General features: G+C 39.5%; 1 protein-coding gene across 1 annotated transcript in view; it reads right to left on the minus strand.

Annotated features, from left to right (window-relative positions):
• Positions 1-272: 272 nt before the first annotated feature.
• Positions 273-22,429, minus strand: part of LOC124167085 — a 30,830-nt gene continuing 8,673 nt past the window's right edge. Inside the window, exons 2-3 of the mRNA XM_046544878.1 lie at positions 10,451-10,714; positions 273-4,948 (exon numbers count right to left, since the gene is read on the minus strand). Of these exons, the coding sequence (XP_046400834.1) occupies positions 1,078-4,948; positions 10,451-10,714 (4,135 nt within the window). The 3' untranslated portion in view covers positions 273-1,077. The remainder of the gene's footprint in view (positions 4,949-10,450; positions 10,715-22,429) is intronic.

Genomic DNA, 22,429 nt, shown 5'->3' on the forward strand with positions numbered 1-22,429 from the left:
GGAACTATTACTGTTCAAGTAACAGTTTTGCAGCTTGAAAAGAATAACTATCAGCCCTTGAGTAACTAATCTAACATCCGAATTCCTCGCCGACATTAACATACTGCGTGACTCAGTTATACGTACCCATGACAAATCCGTAAAAGTTTGCAGACAGGAAGTTCTCTGGAAAATGGAAGTCACAATGTTGTGCGAGCAGTCTGGTAAATCTGCGATTTTGTCAATAAGTAGACGAATTTAAGAAATACGCAAGGAACTAATGATGCAATAGATACGGAAGATGGGAATTTTATTGGTATAAATCTGATTATTGTAGATGATCTTTACAGACCACATGTTTTACATAGATAAAGCGTGAGGAAAACTCAAGAGCTCATTTTCATAATCTAAATGCTCCCAAAATCCACTTTTTTTTTCTTTCTTTTTCAAATTTCTCTTTTTCTTTTTCTAGTGTTAGTTCCAAGTCTAAGAATTATATTTTCTAAAGATGCATAAATCAAATATGGGTCCAAAAATAAAATTCATCCATAGGAATATAAACGGCTCTTTTATAAAATGACATTGCTAGAAAAATGTACATTAACAGCCAGAAAAAAGGATGAGTAAACAGAGAAAGATAACAATTTATATAAGCTGAAACCAATAATAAGACATAATGTGATGAAAAAATAACACCAGTGAATTCTTAAAACATACTCCCTGATAAGTGCTTCTTACAAATAAGTTTATTGCACAATATTTCAAAAACATAAAAAAACTTAACTTTTCAAGACTTTAAAAGTTAACTGTATCAGAAAACATTAGGTACATCTAGATCAATATTTTGGACCACTCAATCAGAGCAGCAATGTTATGATCTTGAAGCAAAAACAAGCAATGACCACTCACTAGCCAATTTTGCTATCAAGAACTAAGGGTAGTATTCCTTACCTTTCAAGGTTGAAAAAAAGTAAAGGACTTATTACATATGATTTCAAGTACGAGTACAACTGAAAATTTATCAAACAATGTTGAATGCAATACAAAATTATGTTTCCTGCTATAATAGCAACAAGAACACCATTTAGTCAAAACGAGTCAACAATTTTGATAACGCTTAAGGGAATACAACACCATCTTCCTTAGCTCAAATTCTTCAGGTAATTCCATGCCCATTACTGCATCCTGCACCTCGATTAAGTACTTGATTCCCTTCTTTCTTGAGGAATCAGTACCATATTCACAGTAATGCTGAGAAAAACATAATTTGCTTCTCAATGTTCTTACGTCATTCTCCCCATACATCAGCTTCTGCAACTGAAAAGCATACTTCAAAACCTCAAGAGCCTCCTTCTTGCAGCCATTTTCTCTAATTGTGGCAGCTAAGGGGGTCAGAGTTTCAGATATGGCCTCCAAGTGAGGACCCAAGGTTATGTCCTCCTTCAAAACTTCGTGCAGTCTTTGAAGTAGAGAAATAATCTCTTTGTACCTACGCCTTTTAGTAAGTTTAAACATAATCGCTTCGCAGAAACTGATGACTTCGCTGTCAGCCATGCCATCCTTTTTGTTCAGACGTAAACACTGTGCTATGTACTTGAATGATTCCTCACTCTGACCCATACCCCACAAGGCCCTAGCCATGAAGAAAGAGTGCTGGGAGGCATATAAGTCACCCCAAACATTACCTTTCATCATATCTCCTTCCTGCAAGAACTTTAAAGCTTCCTTATGTCTCCCCATTAATATCAACAGTTGGGCTATTTCTATCCGCACCAACTTTATTTTCGGGTGATCTGAGGCATATTCTCTCTCTAGCAACTCCAGTGCTGACTTGTAGTACTCACACCCCTCACCAAGCCTTTCTTGTTCTGAACACTTCTTAGCCAGTATCAGATAAGCATTGAGTAGGTCGTCAAAGTCAACTTGTTCAATAAATCCAGCTTTCTTCAACAGCAGTCTTTGGTATTCCTCGACTTTGCTACCCTGTGTTGCCCTTGAATATGATTTATCTGAAGTTTCTTTCCTGTGATGACTAACCTCTCTCTGTTTGATCACGGTCTTGGCCCAGTCTTCCAGCTCTCCTAAATATTTCTCCTCATTCAAATCCTTTTTTCCAAGTCGTCGGTGCAGCTGAACCAGCTGTTCTTTGGCAAAAAGAACACTTGAGTGCTCAGCACCCATGATGACTGAACCACGGTCCACGAGTTCCTTAAATACTTTGAGAGACTCCTCATATTTTCCAGCACTCTGCAAAGACATTCCATAGTGGTGCATTGTTACAAATATGTCTGGATCATTTTTTCCCAGCACCCTCCTCATATCCTCCCAGATCTGCTTCTGTACATTGGCGGCATCCTCAAACTTTCCATCATAGTAAAGAATCCGACCAATATCTCTCCTCGCACACAGCGTCTCATAATCCTCAGGACCAAGGTGTTTTGACAGGTCTTTAATCGCTCCTTGCATGAAATCCAGAGCCGGACTGGACATGAGTTTCTTCGAAAGCTGCTCAGATATCTTGCCTGGGATTCGACAGAAGGCTCTAACTAAGCGCTTGTGCTCGCAAACAGAGTTCCATACTGACATTTGGTGTTCCACATCCATTACCTCGGCCAACCTCATTGCTTCATATATTATCTCCTCCTTCTGTCCAGTTTTCCTCAAACTTATCTTGTTCACAGACTGAACCATGCGATGTATTATGGCCTGCGACTCATTCAGTTTCACAACTGCCAGCTTTTGCAGCAAGTCCAGGGAAGCATCGATTTCTTTAGTGGTGAATCTAGGGTAGGCATTTCTCAGCGTGTCAATCGGTATGCTATCAGGAGAAAGAAATGTTATGACATTAAGGATGTGAAGAGCAGGTTTTCCAATCTTTGAAAGCCGCACATGATCCATGGCTACCTTCATTGTGGTATAGGTCGTCTCAGAATAACTGTTCAGTAGCTCCTTCCTGAAGGGAGACTTGAGCAACTCCTCAGAACTCCTATCAAATAGGCTTAGGTATTTAGTCATTGGGGAATTCTGTGAATCAGGAACATGAGCCATCTCCTCAATGTATGAACAAGCCTGCTTTAGGGCCAGGGGAAAATAATCCAATTTTTTTAATAGCTTATGAGCCAAATGAGAATCCCAGTCAGAGCATTGGCCGACAGATAGTTGAACAAATTCAAAAGCCTCTTCAGGAGAGAAATTGTCCAGGTCTACAATGGGAAATCCTTTCCAATCCCTTGTGCGAGCCGTCATCAACACGAACACCTGCTCATCCCCATGGGAGAACTTTGGGAAGAACATAGCAAGATGTTCACTGTACACTGCGTTGTCAAAAATAAATAGGGTTTTCTTGCCACAGAAAAAGTCATAAGTCTCCTGAACAATAATCTCAATGTCTTTCAACTCCCCATTCTTGTCTTCCTTCAGAATACCCAGGCGGCCAAATGCTAGCATTTTGAACGACCACTCCAGTCGTTCCCTATTCTCTGAATCAATCCATATAACATTACCATATTGCGATGGGTGGTGTCGCTTTGCATATTCCCGTGCCAGCTCACTTTTTCCCATTCCACCAAGGCCAGAGATGACCACAGCACGAGGAACCACGGAGCAGTTGGCCTCGGACCCTCCTTGAAGTAATTCATGGACTAGCCTCAGCGGTTGTTCCCTTCCAACAAAGTCATACACAGGGTGCCTGAGGTTGAATCTGATTCCCCCTGCCATTTCCCTCTTCCTTTCATAAAAAAACCTTTTCACATCTTTCTCTGTCATGTATCTAGCATCCTTACTCTCTGCCCAAGAGTACATCATGCTGAAGAACTTCCCATAGGCATTGCTGGCATCAGATACGTTCAGGAACTTGGCTACCTCCGCTTTGACCTGCGACTCCATCTCGAGGATGCCTGGCTGATTAAAAGAAAAACAAAGTTTTTCGAGGAACTCTACCACATCCTGCTCCAACCTATCACCACAATATCGACTAGAAACATCACAGATATCATCCATCTCAAAAGAATATCCATCCAGAGCACTGAATTCAATATCTGCATTTTTCAATCGAGCTTTAAGACTTTCCTTGAATCTGAGAAGTCTATCAGGGAGCCACTTCCCATTTAAAAATCCAAAGTCAAAAACCAACCGTTTCCCTCTTTGTACAAGTACAAGGTCAAGAAGTGCTTCAATACTTTTCCGAATGGCTGGCTCAGCTGAACTGACCTTAATATTTTTTGAACTTCTGTCAGCCATTAGCATGTCTAAGATGCATTTGGCCAATGCCTTTGGAGACAGTGCTTCCTCTTCCACAATCTCCTCACTATTAACTGAGATTTCGACCTCTCTGCTTGACAGGAAAACAAGGAATGCCGTCTCATCTGCACCCTCCCTTTTTTTGTCAAGATACTGGAACCACAGTTCATCTCTGAAGTGGCTAGCAGCTGGTGACAAGCCCTTACCTTGAATAAATACCTCCCTGAAAGACCTAAAGTTGGTATGCAATACTTCTCTAGTCAAAGTCCTCAGGTATGATTTGTAAAGGTGAGAGTTTCGTTCCTTCTCCGATATGGCCTTCAAGTTGAACCTCTGACTTTTGTTGACTGCACTGGCAAATGCCCGAGGGAGGCTCACCAGATCATTCTTCAAGAAGAGGACTAGCTCCCTCCTTCCCTCAAAGTCACTCTTAAATTTCAGCAATTTGTTGCCCAGGATTTCATCTTCCCCACAGCTCTTCAATATGTCTTCTTGGAAATTAAAATGGCCAACAGATTCCCCAAATCTGAAACTCATGTTGCTGCATATCACAAGGGATTTCACCTCATCCTGGCACATTAACAGCTCTGAGTTCTGCTTAATGCTGCGGTACGAGTCAAAATACTTAACTAGGCTAAATGGTCCTCCAGATCTGTCGAGGAGGTGAGAGGGCCTGATATTCTTTGAGCTGCAGTTGAGTGCATGCTTTGCCTGGACAAATTGAAAATACCTGTAAAAAAAGAGAAATCAAATCAAAATTGTACTTATAATTTGAATGGGGGCAAAAAGTTCTAATGCTTATGTACATTGGAGTTATGGATCTTTGAGTTAGTTAGTTAATTATGAAATTGGTTCTTAACTCACAATGCACTCTTTCATTAATTTTTATTTTTGTTGTTTGTGAGCCATAAAAATAGGCTTTCCTTGAACCCATTTAGAGACCTATATTTTTTTACTTTTTGATCATGGCCTGCTTCTCAAGTTATTTGCTGCCAAATATTTACTCAACCCTATCACACATTTGTTGGTGGCATCACTGACTCTAACTGAGACATAATGAAATAGTTTTGAAATAGTTTCAAGATTGAGGTTGAGAAATCCAGTTTGAATCGAAACTCAAGTATAATGATTCGACCTCAATCTCCTTGATCTTTTGACTATTAAAACTTGATACTCGACTTCAATCGAAATTGATGTTTTAATTACTCTGAAGGATGTACAAGAAAACTGGAACATACCTACATACAATCAATGAATTTGAACACCAATGCAACCATCAACTATCAACTATTGGTGTTGTACGTCACTATTGTTTGTTATTAATGAATTAAAAAACAGGGAGACTAAAAGACACTCCCCCACTCTTAAATTTTGAAACATTATTTTGTATGATCGACTAGGTTTGGACAATAACAAATGCATGAAATTCAACCAAAACATCACATCTCTTATCAAAAATTTTGATTCTCTCCTACTAACCAGATATGTACATACAAGTCACAAATAAGCCAGCCAGCACAACCTTGTAAATAGAACCAAAACATACTTAAACATTCTGTTTATAACAGAGAAAACTTATATGGTAAGATAAAAAATATCCGTATATGTTGGTGAAAAATCAGAGAAAATCTGGAGAAATCAAAGAGAAAGATTTCCTAAATACTAGAGGAATCATTTCCCTAACAACGAGAAGGGCAATACGTATTATCCCTACGCAGAAATAACAGCCATTTTCAAATACATTACCGCTACCTGACGGCCAAAACCGGCACTACGTTATCAACATGCCTACAGTTGAGCGTTTGTGCAGCGGAGGTATCCATTTTGCTAACTCTAAACAGGATGAGGATTCCACGCATTTTTACACAAAATCAATTTAAAAGTCTACAACAAATAATCTTTATTTAGGCACCTCCACACCGTAATTTAGAACATATGTTTTGACACCTGCCCGCACCCTATGAAAGCGAAACCATTTCCCCATGCTCCTTCCCGCATTAAGCTCCACTTGGGGCCAAGTGTTCCCCCCTGTTTTCGGCACCTCTGAAAAAAATATGACATTAGCTGTTAAATGTAATAACAGGAAAAGAATGAAACTCACTTCCTATGCTGAGAAAAAGGTAACAGTATACTTATATCGAAATGCTAATTTTCATTGAATCTTCACAACCTATTGGACATATTACATATTTCACATTCAAAACAAACCTAGGGGTAGGTGAAAGCGGTGCAAATACAATTAAAAAATGAGTTATAAGGTACTTATCTTCATGTCGGATGGGTAAATTTTATGCTGCAGTAGCCATCATAGACGACAAAGGACAATGGAAAACAATGCCGAATGACGATGTACCAACACCAACGAGTTTCACTCACAATATTCCTCTAGAAAATACTTTGAAAATGCTCATTTCATATATAACTAACGAACATGGAAAGAAATATTGTTACACAATACGTCATGCCAGTAATAATGTATTAGTAAATGCTAGTCGACACGGCATGGTTACAGAGTCAAAACCTCCATAAGCAGACTAATATTCAGAGAATAATAAGAATGAAAGAGAAATTAATGATACTGAATTGAAATACATATCCAATGGTTAAAATACTCATCTATGTAAATTTCAGGGTGTGAGATGTGGATCTCATGTTGCAGGATACTTATGTCATTTTCAATCGCTTTCACTCCTACAGCACGAGGCACAAACATTACAAATGATAACAAACATTCCTGCTTGCAATTTCAATCATATCGATTGTATGAATCGATAGTCTTGTTTTATGGCTTTTGGTTAGCAAACGTCTCAAAGAGGGAATTTACGACATCTCGTGCCCTAAAACATGCCTATTTCATGCAGGTGAATTCTTATAGAGTTGCACTAATAACAAGATGAAATGTAATACCTCAATACAGCTAAGGGACTAAAGTCCTTATTAAATTCGAAGCATTAGCACTCACACAATAACAATCTTTCACGTAGAAAAGCTTACCTCGAGAATTTAAAGTGCTTCATTTTATAGTTGTTTCTTGAATGGTGGAATGAAAATATCAATTAGCTCTTCAAGTCCTCTGAATATAATTTAAAAGTAAATTCACTACATAATTAGCGCTGGATCCACAAAAGATCTTGTGGGCTCTATGTGAACGGAAAAGATGTACCTACCATGTAATTTCTCTAGTGATATATTTTCCCCATTTTTTACCTTCCATTAACCCTTTCGAGACGGCGGAGTTTTCGTCTTAGCATGACTGCTGTACTGAGCCCCAAGAGACTCTTCTTTCTCGTGGTACGGAGCATTTTTGGAGGGCATTCGTTAAGAAGGGTCTCGCTGAACCTTTTTCGACCCCTCCACGCGGGGACTTCGCATTATCTCGGACTCCGAGAGTAGTTGTGCTCCCTCCTTTCCAGGTTTATGACCATACCCGCGGCAATGGTTTGCGGTCAACTTATGTATTGCTTATATGTATTTAGCAAATGGATAATTGTTTCTTGCCCGTAAAATACAGACTTTGAATTGAATTCCTCATTTTTATCTAATCATTGTCAAATTTTAAACCAAGTTCTGAGGTCATTATTAATGCATTTAACGCATCAACAATTTCCATGTTAATGTTTATACATAACTCGAGATATGAGTTAATATTTGTTGTAGAATTTAGTTTAAATTGTAAACGCTGCTCAAAAGACAAATAATTCAATTTTTAGTCTATTTTTCTCAAGAAATGAACAAATATTTATTTCGAAAATTGACTGTATTAACAATGAAAGACCGCTGTACCATACCGCTGATAGGGGTTATAAAAGACGAAGGATCCGGGTACCTGCTCCCGGATTCCAAGGGTTAATCCTAAACCCCGGAGCGTTGGGTCCCAAGACAAAGACGTTGTAAACCCACGACCGTCCTAAAAGGGGGGGAGCTAGAAAACGTATATATACGGCTTTCAATCTCCTGGCCGGGAAAATCTCACCCGTATATATACGCCCGTCGTCTTCCGGGTCAGGAAACGTCCACACGTATATATATGTGTACAGTGGGGAAAAGGTTAATATAAAGAATTTCTACTGAGCTGGCTGGGAAGTTGATAAGTTTTTCATGGTTGCCCTTTAAAATGAGAAATAGAAAAAGAAAAATATTGCCCTCAAAAATGATTTTTAATCTTAAGTGCCATATTAGTTCACTAAGTTTTATTGGAATTAATATTTAGTCCACAAAACACATTAAAACTCTGGTTTTTGCTAAGTTCATGGGACCTAAAATTCAGGGATTCATATTAACGAATTTTATATGGACATTGCTTTTCAGAAACATCATATTTTCTATCTAACATTGGCAAATACTTGGTAGTTTTACCTCAGGTGAGAGTTCTAGTGCCACATATTTGACTATGTATGTGAATTTAAAATATAGTATGAGTTGTTGATATGATTGGCAATTAGATAACGTACAAGAATATCCCTTGAAAATATTTAGGAATATGATGGGAAAATCATGCGCTGCGTCATATGTAGTCCAAGTGGTCAATATTGGTAACTTTATTTCCCAATTATACTTTTTCCACTGCACATACACTAGTAACATCCACATATTCCAGTGGTACATCATTGAAAATTTTCTGCTGCCTGAGAAGAAGTCCACACCTAAATGACATTGACAGGTGCACTCAGTCTAAGAAAGAAGCGGGGACAAAATATATTGACACCCTGACCTTTTTTTGGCCTCTGTTTTGGTGATTCAATACAGCTAACAGTTCACTGTGTTCCAGTTTATTGTCAGAATGATCAATGACCAGCAGGGCCGGATCCAGGATTTATTTCTGGGAGGGGCACAAGCAAGGCCATATCCAGGATTTTGTTCAGGGGGAGGCACAAGGATACCTCGTCATACAAAACGAACTAAAAGATAATGGGACCGTATTAAAAATCTAGCATATTTTTAAGGGTCTGGGGGGGGGCACATGCCCCCGTGCCCCCCCCCCCCCTGGATCCACCTATGATGACCGGCATACTCATAAGAGAAAAAAGTGCTATAGAAGCCATGTGACAGTTTTCACTGGCATATAATTTATCGAAGAAGTAAAGAGAGTGGGAAAAAATAGCCTGTAGTATGGATCTACCTCTATCTTCTTTCGACAATCTGATTCTGGCTACATGAATGCATTTTCAAAAATTACACCAAATTCTGCTGGCAACTTCACCTTTGCTACATGACTCACTTTACCGCTTGGGTGACAAAAATGCACGAGTTTTAATTACTCTGATGGTTCTTACTCAATCCAAGAGGAGCAGAGAAAGATGCATTCTCCTTATTACTAGTAATTCGGAGTGCTCTCACAGATTTACAATGTCTTGTAGGATGATCCCGTAGTCCAGCATTAGGCTGATCACCAAGCAATGGTATGGGGGAATAACAACTGGTAGGATTTGACTGGGCTGGTAGGTGACTTTACGATTTTCAATAGTTAACCCTCGAGCGAGCTTGCTGGCATATAAAGTACGCCAATCTTCAAAAGCCAAGGATTTCAACATTGTACGTACGTTCTGGTCTAGAATGGCCTCGTGTATTCCTATACTGAACTTTGATTGTCTATAGTGCGAGTTTTCAAAGCTCGAAGTTTTGTAGCTAATTTATTTTTAGACCGGCAAGAGGAACTGACAAAAGTGGTGTACAAAGTACACCACGCGACCGGCCCTGTACCTCATGGTTTGCTTTTCTTGAATGGCCTCGTGAATTCTCACAATGTCATTTTGACTGTCTATAGTGTGAGTTTTTAAAGCATACGGTATTGTAGCAATTTTTTTTAGATCGGCAAGAGGAACCCGACACCTGTGGTGTATAAATTACACAGCGCGTCCGCCCGTGCACCACCTGAGTACCTTTATATCTGTATGGCCAGAAATGTACAAGCTTGAAGTAAGTTTAACAAATAAAGATAAATTTAAACAAAAATCGAGTGTTATCATATACATGCAAATATAGCATAAATGCTTATGCATCGGGGGCAAAGTACGCCATGTGCTCAGTCGTGTAAAAATATCAGGTGCTCCAGCTTGTAGGTTAACTGCAAGGAAACAAGGAGTGTGACCTGACAACTAATAAATAACCTTTTCAATTAGCCTTCTGCACCAAATAAAAAATATGGCCTCCATATAAGAGAGTTAACTTTCGTTGCCTCCCCTTGTGAATAATCCAAATGCACATTAATGCAGGAGAGTTCTCTCTTTCTCACCGTCCACTCCTGCCATCTTCCTTTGGAAAGTAGAAGACCACGTCGTCAAACTTCCCTGCATCCACCATCTCTGTGGCCAACTTGAAATCCTTTATCCCAAGGTTGAGCGCCCTCGTGGCATACAGCATCAACAGGTGGAACTGGAACGTGTAGCCATGATGGCTGTCCTTGGCACCAGCGCCAGCATAGGACTCCCCTGAGTATGCCAACTCCTCACCTCTCATCAACTCAGTTACCTCAGTAGCCATTTGGATGAAGTGAATCCTGTGAAACAAAAAAAATAAGAATAGTCACTTGAACTATGGTAGTTCAGCTATAAACTATCCAACATGCTCCCTCAATAGGAGTGTTAGGACGTTAGCAAACTAATATGTACCTCGATACAGGTTGGATACTGAGTCTCACCAAGCTATTCTCACTAATTAATTGAAGTTTGTTTTGTCCATGGAGAAAATCAATTTTTATAGATATCCATTCCGCAATATCATCTTATCATTTCTGTTGGACTTAGAAACAGTAATGATAGAAGATGATGTTCTCTGTGTTGATCTGATAGATATTTGTTCCCAACTGTGCAAGCAATCTAAGCCAAGAAAGTAGCCTCCAAGTCTCTTGTGCTTAGTTGATGTATAAGCTTTGTAACACTCTCTGTGTGTGTCTGGCAGTTTTTGATGAATTGCCAAACTTTCCTTTGAATTTTATCAGGTTCATGGATGGAGTGTGTTTCTGCATGCGATGTCATTTGCTCATCACATATTCAAGGTGTGGCCCGAAGAGTACAAGGTAGTATGTACATCTCTTTCACTATTTTATCCCAAAACTTTCCAAAACACACTTGATGAATCCTAGTTCCTTCTGGGTTCTGCCACAAATACCTCCCTAGGATAGTTCTTTCTCCCGTTTATGTATTTCTTATGAATGTTCCCTATGATGGGTTTGAAGTCATTGAAACTACCTGATATGTGACTTCATCTGATGTCTGTGTGTTAACATCTTATAAATGCAGATAGTTGGACACCCTGTGCAAAAAATGTGTTTCCATGCAGGTCGTCAGATTTAGTTTTAATCTCCCTCTAGGCTCCACTCATGGATGTAATTTAGGTCTGATAGAGAATTTCTATGTCTTCAAGTTCACTTATTTCATGATACACGTTCATCAGGAAATATATGTACTCTACTGCTCAATTGAGATCAGACATCATTTACATGCATAACAAACGAAGGGGCATATTAAACCATCCTTGTGGAACACGAAATTTCACTAGAACCACACTAGAGCTAACTCTGCGATGGACTACTTTTTGCTTACCATCACTGAGGAAGTTTGGTATCCAATTTACTATTTTTTCATTTGACCTGACTGAGCTGTGATAAAAATGATGAGGTTTCATTTCACCAAAATGCACTTGAATTTGAAATCCCATTTTCATTAATATCCCATCATTTTGGTCAGGATTATGCCCTAGGGTAATACTTTCAAAAAAAAACTTCATGACTTTTCAGAAAATATAAAAACAATGGTAATTATCAAGAGAATACACTACTGACTGTGGTGGGAGATGGAGCGAAGGACAGGATCTGTCTCCCCCCTACCCAGAATCCTAAATAATAAAAAAATATTTGTATTTGAGTAATCTAACTTGTTTGTATTATAATATAGTAATTAAATATTTTACTTTGTCCAGGCTAACTATTATGATAGTTCAATTTTGTAACAAATATTAAATGTAGCCATGTTTTTCTACCATGTATTCAAAATTTTGTGGTGAAACGTAACATAAATTCACTCGTAAACAACGTAGGAGTTTCAAGGATATCACTACTTCGCTCAAAGATGATCTTATGAGTGGACTCATAAAAACCGATAATGAGCAACGAGGCAATTATTAGTTTTCAGAGTGAATATTAATCCACAAATATAATTTTCCTCGGCAGTGTACTCTCCTATATGTTACATTAATATTTTTGGTCGCTAATATGAACTCACAGGTTTATGCATTATACCGGTATGGATACACCAATATACGTAATGTAAATCCCTACATATAATAACGCTGTAATACAGCAATAATACGTTACAAAATACATTATGTATAGTATACATCAATTTCCTTGGTAAATACATTATGTACGCGAGTTCTTGTGCTGTGTGGGAAATTACAGCAAAATTTGGTGTATAAAAATTCGGAGTGGTGTGGTGTTCCATTTGATCCATTCTACCCCTCACACCTTTAAAAGTCAAGAGCAAATTGCACCAATGATCACACAAGCCATTGGCATAGCTACGATTTTGAAATGGGGAGGTTCCCGGAGACTTAGGGGCCCTGCTGGGGTGTATGGAAAACACCTTAGGGCAAATGGGGGTCCTATCCTGGGAAACCATAGAATTTTTGTAGGGGAAAACATGGTTTTTAGGACTCAAAAACAGGACTTTTGTTCGAGTATTTATTAAGTTATTTATTGAGGACATTGTACTCCTTTTTGAATGTGCAATACCTCCTAATAACTGCATAAATTTATTCATTTCTTACAATGCGGTTAGAAATTTAAGTGTTTAAAGGTAAATGTTTGGTTTCCTTCTTAAGTTTCTTTCCTTAAATACCTTCACATGAAAGATTTTACGATTTTTTAAAAACCACAGAAACACACAAAGATATGCTCAATTGAAAACAATGGGGAACTTGCATGAATTTTTTGTATTTCACAGGCGGACAGAAAATTACTTTCTGAATTCAACAAAGAAAACTGCTTGTAAATCTGAGTTTTCCTTCTCGAGATATTCAATGACAAAAATAGCGAATTTTAAAGCACGCCAAAAACTCCCTCCCCCCCAAGACGCTGCCGACGAAGCCTCGATGACGTCAAAGGTGCCTAAACATCACACGAACCAATTGTTGCGATTGTTTGTAATAGTTGCCAGCAGTTGTGAGAGCTTCGTTTGTGATAAGTGTTGATTATTTTCTATTTGAAGCAAAATATCCGACGATAGAGGATTGGAAGCCCTCATATTTTGCTTTATTTATAATATTAATATCTGAGTATGGGCATAAAATATAAAACTGGAGCAGTTAAACCAAAAATTTGATAATACCTAAATAACATCGTTGTAGGAATCTGAGCCACGGCTGTTGGAAGGGGGATACGTTACTTGCAAGTTGATGTTATCGACGGCATATCATTCATTTAAGTATGTAATTAGAACAATTTTGATGTTTGCTAACATCCACTATGCTTTTATATACAATAACTTCATCTATTTATTCGTAGGTACCAGATAATTCGTCGTTTAGGACTGCCTGTGCTTGTATTATGAGGAGAATTCCAGTCAATGCAACTTTTGCTCGCTGATTGGAGAAATCTAGGAACATTTTTTGCACCAAAATAGTGTTATTTTTAACGTGACATCTCCCGTTAAGCTATTGCTAATAATCACAGTGCCAGTGGTTGTGATGCACAAAGTTCGATAAGGTTGAAAAATATTGGCCAAGAGTTATTGGTGTTCCATTGGGATTGAGTTGTAAAAAGTGCTATTACGCTATCGATAAATGTTTAAAAGTAGTGTAAAAATTGTCAGTGGCCTGTTAACCTCCGTTGTTTACTGTAGACATGACATTTCACGATCAAGCTATTAAAATTAAAACTGTATGTGAAGTTTGCTATTCTAGTATTTCAACGAATAGTCGTGAGAAAAGTCACCTGTGTCACTTGCGTGGGCTAATTTAAGGCTTTAAATCAGTGAATAAATAGTTGTTTTCATCATAACGAGCTCTGCTATTGCAAGTTTTATGTGATGAATATAAGAATGGTAGTGACTTCCAGTTCATGATAATTGTATTAGCCTATTTCCCACTATATTTTTATGGTTTATGCTAGTACATTGTTTATGGATATATACCTATATTATTGAAATAGGTTGAAGCTTGTGTGTGTGTTGGCAGCGGAACCGATTCGCGATCTCACATGTGGATTGTGTGTAGACTGTTTTGCTGTGAATTCGTACCGTAGGACGGATAGGACAACCTTCTCTGCTAATACGGCGTTTCCATATTCAACAGCACAGCTCGTACGCTTACGATCGTTATCCTCCAGTATTACAAGTTTCTTTTACATCTCGATTTGCCGCCGACATACAGCAATAATTTGTCATAACGAATTCTATAAGGGTCGTGGCATCTATTTTTGGTGTCCTAAAAAAAAAGGCTGGTGTCAAAACACCAGGGATTCCGACTTATAAAAAAATATTGGGGGGCCCAAACCGGGGATCTTGCCCCGGAAAATTTTATAAGTAGTGAGTTTTAAGTTTTTTAAGCATTTTAGAAGAGTCATATGATCAAAATTAGAACCCTGATAACTCGAATATCGATATCTGGACACTCCGGGGAAAATCTGCAAACCTGACAAATTTTTTCCTCACACCCATAACGAATTTTTGAGGGGGCTCGAGCCCCCTCAGGCCCCATGAAGTCGGTGCCACTGCCTAACATCCCCTGGCACAGGGGCGGATCCAGGATTTTTTTCTGGGAGGGGCACAAGCAAGGCCGTATCCAGGATTTTGTTCTGGGTGGGGCACAACGATACCTCGTAATACAAAACGAACGCAATCATAATGGGACAGTATTAAAAATCTTGCATATTTTTGAGGATCTGGGGGGGGGGGGCACGTGCCCCCGTGCCCCCCCCCCCTGGATCCGGTATGCCCTGGCACACGCCTTTTAGGCGGCTTGCCGGGTATTATGTAGATGTAGATGACTTTCAGGTGTACTATTCGAACGAGCGGCAACAGTATCATCCATTTTTCTGATAACTAAAACATACGAAGTGAAACGCTTGTCCTTCTCAATTTTAAAGTCAATTTTTTCATTTCTTTTGATGATGAATGGAGAAACTTTAGATATTTTTGCGAGCCAATGTATCCATTTTACTTATTCAAAATAGTTTTTAGAGCAATCGACGACCCATGCAAGTTCCCCATTGGCTCAAGGTTTTCTATCGTGCGAAAATGGAAGAAAAATAATTTTTTGGTAAATTTCCACAATTAAATGCAACATGCACCAACCTAGGGTTCTACGGGTAACCATCCTTTTCAAGGTAACGAAAAATAACTATATATGGTCGAAATCAACATGGCATTTCTCCTCAAAACCTGGTTAGGTGCATTTCTCAATACAGAGTGGAAAATTACTAAACAAATATTTTTATCCCACCGTAATTTTGTGGTATGTTTGAAGTGTTTGCATAGCAACGCCACATGAGCACTGAGAAAAACGTGTTCTTTGTAATACAGAAGACTCTCGCTGTACGATATTGGTCCGTTCTGGAAGGCGAGAGTGACGCCAATACCATCGCATTTCGATATGGCATTAATCCTGCACGAGGATCGGTTTCAAAAGCATCAATGCACATACAAATTTTGATTTTATCAAATGTGTTTCGTTAGCAAATAAGGCCTTCAACAGCAAAAACAATGAAATTGTGCGAGTGGAAACAAATTCGTCGATTCTTGTAATTTTAAAGAGCGCACTCAAAAACCAGCTCAGATTACATGCCGAGGCCATCGTATATTGAGCCCATTTGACCCGCGCGGCTCAATTAGAACGATTCATTGGCGTTGAATTCCGAGATGCCCGCCTCTAGTGAGCGTCAGAGCTGAGGCGTTTATGAAGAAAAAATTCAAAACGAATGATTCATTTGAATGAACCAAATGAATTGAATTGTGATTTTCAAGTAGGTCATTATAAACTTAGAACCCAAATCCTGTTTATTCGGTTGTGGTTGGTTGTTGCACGACAATCGAGTAAAGCCGCTCGGGCAATCCCGAACGTAACTCGTAATAGCAAAACATTCCGCGGATTCAGAATGTAGCAGGTTGAATTTGTGAAAAGCATTAAGGCACTGTTGGTACATTTAAAATGGTAAACACATTAACAATGGTGACAATTCAATGTACGATTCAAAGTAAAGGTGTTTTTTATGTTCCCTTGATGCCTAAGCAAACATAATTCACTAAGGCGTCGGTTGCTGATTGTGAGGGCAAAGACAACAGTTTCGCTGAAACTAATGCCAGTGTAACGGGGAAATGTCAGCAGAAACGACGGGAATGGGGCCCTATACAATGAGGGCGAAAACTGAACCGGCATCTTCGGCCTGACGACGCTGGCTTGCCAGCGGAACTGCTGTCGTCACCACAACAACCAACGCCGTAGTAACCGAAAATGTCAAAATAAATAGCACAACGCTGAGAATCTTCGTACTCGAAAGTCAAAGTCAAAAAAAGTTGAATGAGGCCGAGTATCATATGGGCGTGCCGCTGAAATGGCGTTTGGTAGATAAGAATGTATACATCAGACAGAAATCCATCGTAACAGTGTAGATGCCGAGACGGCATGAAATCATTTTCCGCAAGGTGGTGTGTCCCCTTAGAATATTAGAAAGAGATGTTAGTTGAATCAACTATATTCCCAATTTTTTCCATAAAATTAAAATATTCCATTAATCAGCTACTTTCCTGTTCGAATCCTTTGAAGAAAATAAAACTTACTCCCCGTTATCTTGTGTTTCCTGCTGCATATGCAACCGAGTCAAACATTCCCGCATTCATCGTTTAGTATTCGAGATATTCGAATATTCGAGCAATGATTTAATATTAGAGTTCGAGAAATCTGCTATTCGACCCATCTCTAATATTCATCTATCTTAGGTACCGGTAAACACTAAATCGAAAAGGGAAAGACACGGAGCCCTAATCCCCGATTTATCATAATTACAATATTAAGAGCTTTGACGAATGCGAGAAGAAAAATAGACCCAGTGGCAGAGCATAGAGGGGCAGGCGTTTTGTATGTTCTTTCATTTTCAGTTCACGTATTGGCTTGGAAATTCATTCGCTGGGGAAAATGGAAGGCGTAGAATGAGCCAGGACTCCCAAATCCGACCCAGAGATGTATCGTGGACAATAGCCATACAGAAAAAATCGACGAGGGTAGAGGTGGGGTTGGCTGCAGACTTTTTTCCCTCACCGCTCAGCTTTGGGGTGGAATGGTGGGGATTGAGTGTTTTCCCTGGGTGCCTGGGAACTCCGCCTTCCTAGTAGGGAGACACTGGAGAGAATGTGGGACGATGAAATTTTGTGGTCTTTTTTCCTAGGCAGAAACGTGCGAGCTAAGCGATTTATGCAGTTTTTACTTTCGTAATTGATCAGTTAAAAAGTTGAAATTAGTTAATAAGTTGTAAACAAACGTTCGTATTAATCTAATTATCCGGTATATCCAAAAATTATATTATTATACAGGACAATTACACTGAAAAAGTCATTCACAGGCATTTATACGAAAAGGTGCACACACAAAACACATCGGAAAGCTGCATCGGAGGCTCGTTACATAATAATGGTTTATCTAATAGTGGAACGGTGATAGCGATGAAGTTTTCAAATGCAACGTTATACAAACGATTTCGGGGAATACGTTTTAACTTTTGGTGTTTTCCAAGCGAATTATACATTTAAAGTTCTCTCAGACAAGAGTAAGACACATCAGAACGTCTTCTTAATCAAACACCCGACGGTGTCAATCCGACAAAAGCTTTGGCTACTAAAACTACTCACCAGGTGCCCGAGAAAGCTTTTACCATTTTAATTTTTGCTGTATTTACGCGTGTAAAAATGTTTTAAACTTGTCTGATGTAAAGACATAGCAGGATTTACATTTCTAGAGTCGGAAATAGTTATGCCTAAAATACTGCGATCAAATAAAATTCGATGTGTAGGCCACAGTTCTGTTTAGCCTAGAAAAATATATACATTGTACGGTTCAATAGAACTTCCAGCTTGCCGAAAAACGTAATGGATCTGTTCTTGAAAATGAAAAACAATTCTTGAGCTCAGATAGTGAAAGTGATAAGGACTCGTCAGATAGTGAATGAAAAAAGGAAATTTTTTATTGCTGAAAGTGTAATTGTTGCATTTTGGTTGGGAAAAAGTTTAAATTGTGTTGTTTTTGTTGATGTACTGTTTGTTCAGTAAAATATTTCTAATACATTTCTAATAGCGCTTTTGCCAGAAGCGCAGTTTATTAAGAATAATGACTGAGATATATACTTGGGAAACAAACACTGTCCTCTCAAATATTTATCCCTAATTTTCTACATGCCCACAGGCCTTATGGAGACAAAATATGGTGAAATATTTATCCCTGCATATCGCGGTGCGGCCAAAAGCAGCCTCCAGCCCCCACAACTGGCTTTTCCCGGATTATCGCAAATGTGGCATAACTGTGTAGGACACATTTTTTCACCACCAATTTTATAAATTAATTAAAATTGATACAATTTAAATACTACCTTCTCTCCGTAAGTTCTTACAATGTGCTATTCATTGAAATAATTATTAGCTAACAGCCGCGCTAGCCACATTGTTTTGCAAGTACAGGGTGTGTCCTGAAAGTAGTAGGACTGAGTCGAGAACAAAAAATGTATTTCTCATATAGGTACATCGCTTCAAAAATCTTCAAAGTAGCCCCCTTGGGCATCGACACAACGCTGCCAGCGAGTTTTCCACGCAGCATACGCTTCCTGGAAGGCCGACTCCGGGATGTCCTTTACAGCGCGCGTCATGGCCTTTTGGAGAGCTTCCACCGACCCGTGGTGACGCCCTTTCAGAGGGGTCTTGAGCTTGGGAAAGAGAAAGAAGTCCGGGGGGGCGATATCCGCGCTTTAGGGTGGGTTTCCACGCCGTGTTTCGCCAGTTAGTCAACGACAATGAACGTGGTGTGGGCCGGCGCAATGTCATGATGAAGGATCCACGAAGCGGCGATGGCTGGTCGGACGCGGAAGATGCGTTTTCGCAGTCTTTCCAGTACTTTCACGTAAAAAGCTGCATTAACGGTTTGCCCTGGTGGCACAAACTCACTGTGGATGACACCTTTCGAATCAAAGAAGCACATGAGCATGGATTTTTGCTTCGATTTGGACATGCGAGCTTTTTTGGGTTTCAGCGATGTCGCTGTGTGGCATTCTGCACTTTGCCGCTTCGTTTCTGGGTCGTATTCAAACGTTGAGCGGTTGTTCTGCTCATGGCACTATCCCCGTAAGCTGCCTTGATGAGTTCATGGGTCTCCTTGCCGCTTTTCTCGAGTTTAACGCAGAATTTCACTGCGTAACGCTGCTCCTCTAAACGTTCCATGACGCACCGTGACGAGGTCACTTGACAGAGGTCTGGAAGAAATACGATTCACACTCCGCAAGAGCTCAGAGCCGACTGCCGCGTGTTCGCAGCGCTTTGTTAGAGTCCCTTCCACCACCTACAACCCAGAAAACTCCCGTCCGACCGTCCGCGTGTGTGGGAAAAAATCAGTCCTACTACTTTCAGGACACACCCTGTATATGCGGGTCAAATGTTTCCGGACATAGCCTTAGAGATGGAACTCCAACAGGGTAATGAGATCGCAATACACGAATGTACTAATACCACCTCGAAATACCGTCTACCAATTATGAACCGATTCAGATTTTTTCTCCCAGAAAAGATGAAATGCTGAGCTGAAACTCTTCAGCTTACTGAGATTTTAATGGAGATGACAGCACCACAGACTTCATAGTTAAGAAAAAAATGAAATTGGCAGGATCTCAGGGGAATTCAGCTTTAATAACTATATAAGAATTTTAATGAATGCAATTATCAACACGTTTATGTCTCTTATGAAATTTACTCATTGTAAAAATTTCAGAATTTTAATATATTTCTCCTACCTATTAGTATAACAAGGAGTTTACAAGGCGCGTGAAAACCTTTCATCATTGGAGTGGAAGCGATCGAAATAGAGGTAATTTATAAACATGATACTGACACAATAAAAATTATACTGTCGTTGCCATCTTAGGAAAAATTTAGAAATGAAGTGCGCAATAATACGTATTAATGAAGTCATATAAACGTGGATTTATGGATGGATTGCTACAACAAACGGTAGAGAGAAAACGGAAACAGCAATTTACGAAAGTCATACACGATTTCTCGCGTTCTCGTTGCGATCTATTATGTTGTGCACTGCACTGCACAATGCTTACCGATGTGGAATAAGTCTCGTCATGCATCCTAATTTAATAATTGTGTAATACAGTATTTTATTTACGATACACCGATGCTTTCGCCGAAGTGCAGAATGAAGAACGACCTTGAGACCCTGAAGAAAGCAATAGGAAATCAATGCAGGAAATACCCAAAGCAAAAGATACCGACCGAGGGGCTGACCACCCGAAAGCAACACATTTTTGTAACACAAAAAAACTCTTCTAGAGGCCTCCCAAGGCCATCCGAGATCCCGACCGCCAGCGGACCAAAATCTGACACCGCAGAGGGAGGAGCTCACAAAGAACGCCAATCCCCCCCTACCTTGCTTTCCTTCCTTCTCGATGCCCCTCATCCACTCTAAAGGCCGTTTTACACGGTACACTGAATTGCGCAATCTGACGTACGTGCGAAGGTGCAATCAATATTGCGTCGTGTAAAGCAATGAATTGCTGGAAAACATGCGAGAATGCGTGGATGCGAGACAGCAAAATAGCCCCTGTTCTAATTTCGCGCTTGCATTCGCGCAATTCCACGCCATTTTAGAAATTAATGCAGCTCTAACCTGCGCAATTCCGTGCCCCGTGTAAAACGGGCTTAACATCTTCACCGCGAATTCAAACTGCAGTGTTAATTCAAACTATAATGTTAGTTGAATATATTTCGCGTAATTATATATATCAAATGAGAAATCTCTCCATTTTTCGTTTGCCACCCGTTTTTCCCTTCCGTTTCGAAAACTGCAAGCGAAGATATCTTCATTACGTGAAAGGACTTTACATTCCGTCAAAATAACATCATAAACCCTCAATTCAATACTGAAATTTTATTTTTTTAATTTTGTTTTACTCCCAAACCACCGAATACAGCTCATATTGAACCATTTTATATTGGGTATTCAACAAATTTAACAATTAATTACACGAACACCCAAGCTAGGGGAACCCTACCCAGGGGGGACTCGACCCCGCGGTTACTTGTTTGGCAGGCGTGGATTTTATCCAGCCGCCACCGAAGTCGGCGACATGATTTAGACGAAATGCCTGCTTACATAATGAAGATAATATCGTCAACAATTTCGGAAAAGGTGGAAACTCAAAAGGTCATTTTTTCAGCGCATGAGAGAGGTACACTGCCCCCATAAGTTGGCTTCTACATACTATTTTTAATTGGCTCGCCACCATTTAGGTGTCACATATCAACTCCGACTGCTACCCCTGTTCGAGCGACCCGTATCAAATTTATCATTAGTATCAAATTTCTCCTCGGAGTCGTCTCGGGCGAAGTTGGGAGGAGAGTTGCCTCCCCCCGTTTTCTCTCCCTCGAGGCGCTTCGGCTTCGGTCTCCATGGCGCCCCCTCAAGTTTCCAGTCTGTCTCCTCTTATTTGTGTCAAATGTATTGTGTGTCAAACACAGTCCCGCACTTTAACGCTACTACTTTGCTTTTCAAGTTCTGTTGATGGAGTATCATATATTATCGTGCGCTGAATCCGAAAAAGGTCTTATTCTTACTAAATCGAGTCAGAACTTTTTTTAATTACCCATCTGCCTATTTCTAAACTGTCATATATGGAAGAAAATTGAAAATATAAGACGCACATTTATATGTGTACTAGCGTGTAAAAAACAACGTAATGCGCACATACCTACTTTTTCTAACTAATGCTTGCAATCCTTATTACTTTCATCATTGGATATATCAGTGGAAATTATATAATGCTAATTCAAGCAAGATTATGCTTTTATAGTGAAAACATATATCGCTTTTTGAGTGCGGTCTCATATAGAAATTCGTGATTCTTTGATAAATCGATAAATAAATGTGACGGCACCATGATTTTAAAAGTTAAATTATGTCGGAAATGCGTAATATATGGATTAATTCTGTTTTTTATTTGGTGCGCATTCCTATTATT

Source organism: Ischnura elegans, chromosome 10 (genome assembly GCF_921293095.1).
Source record: "Ischnura elegans chromosome 10, ioIscEleg1.1, whole genome shotgun sequence".
Taxonomy (NCBI): domain Eukaryota; kingdom Metazoa; phylum Arthropoda; class Insecta; order Odonata; family Coenagrionidae; genus Ischnura; species Ischnura elegans.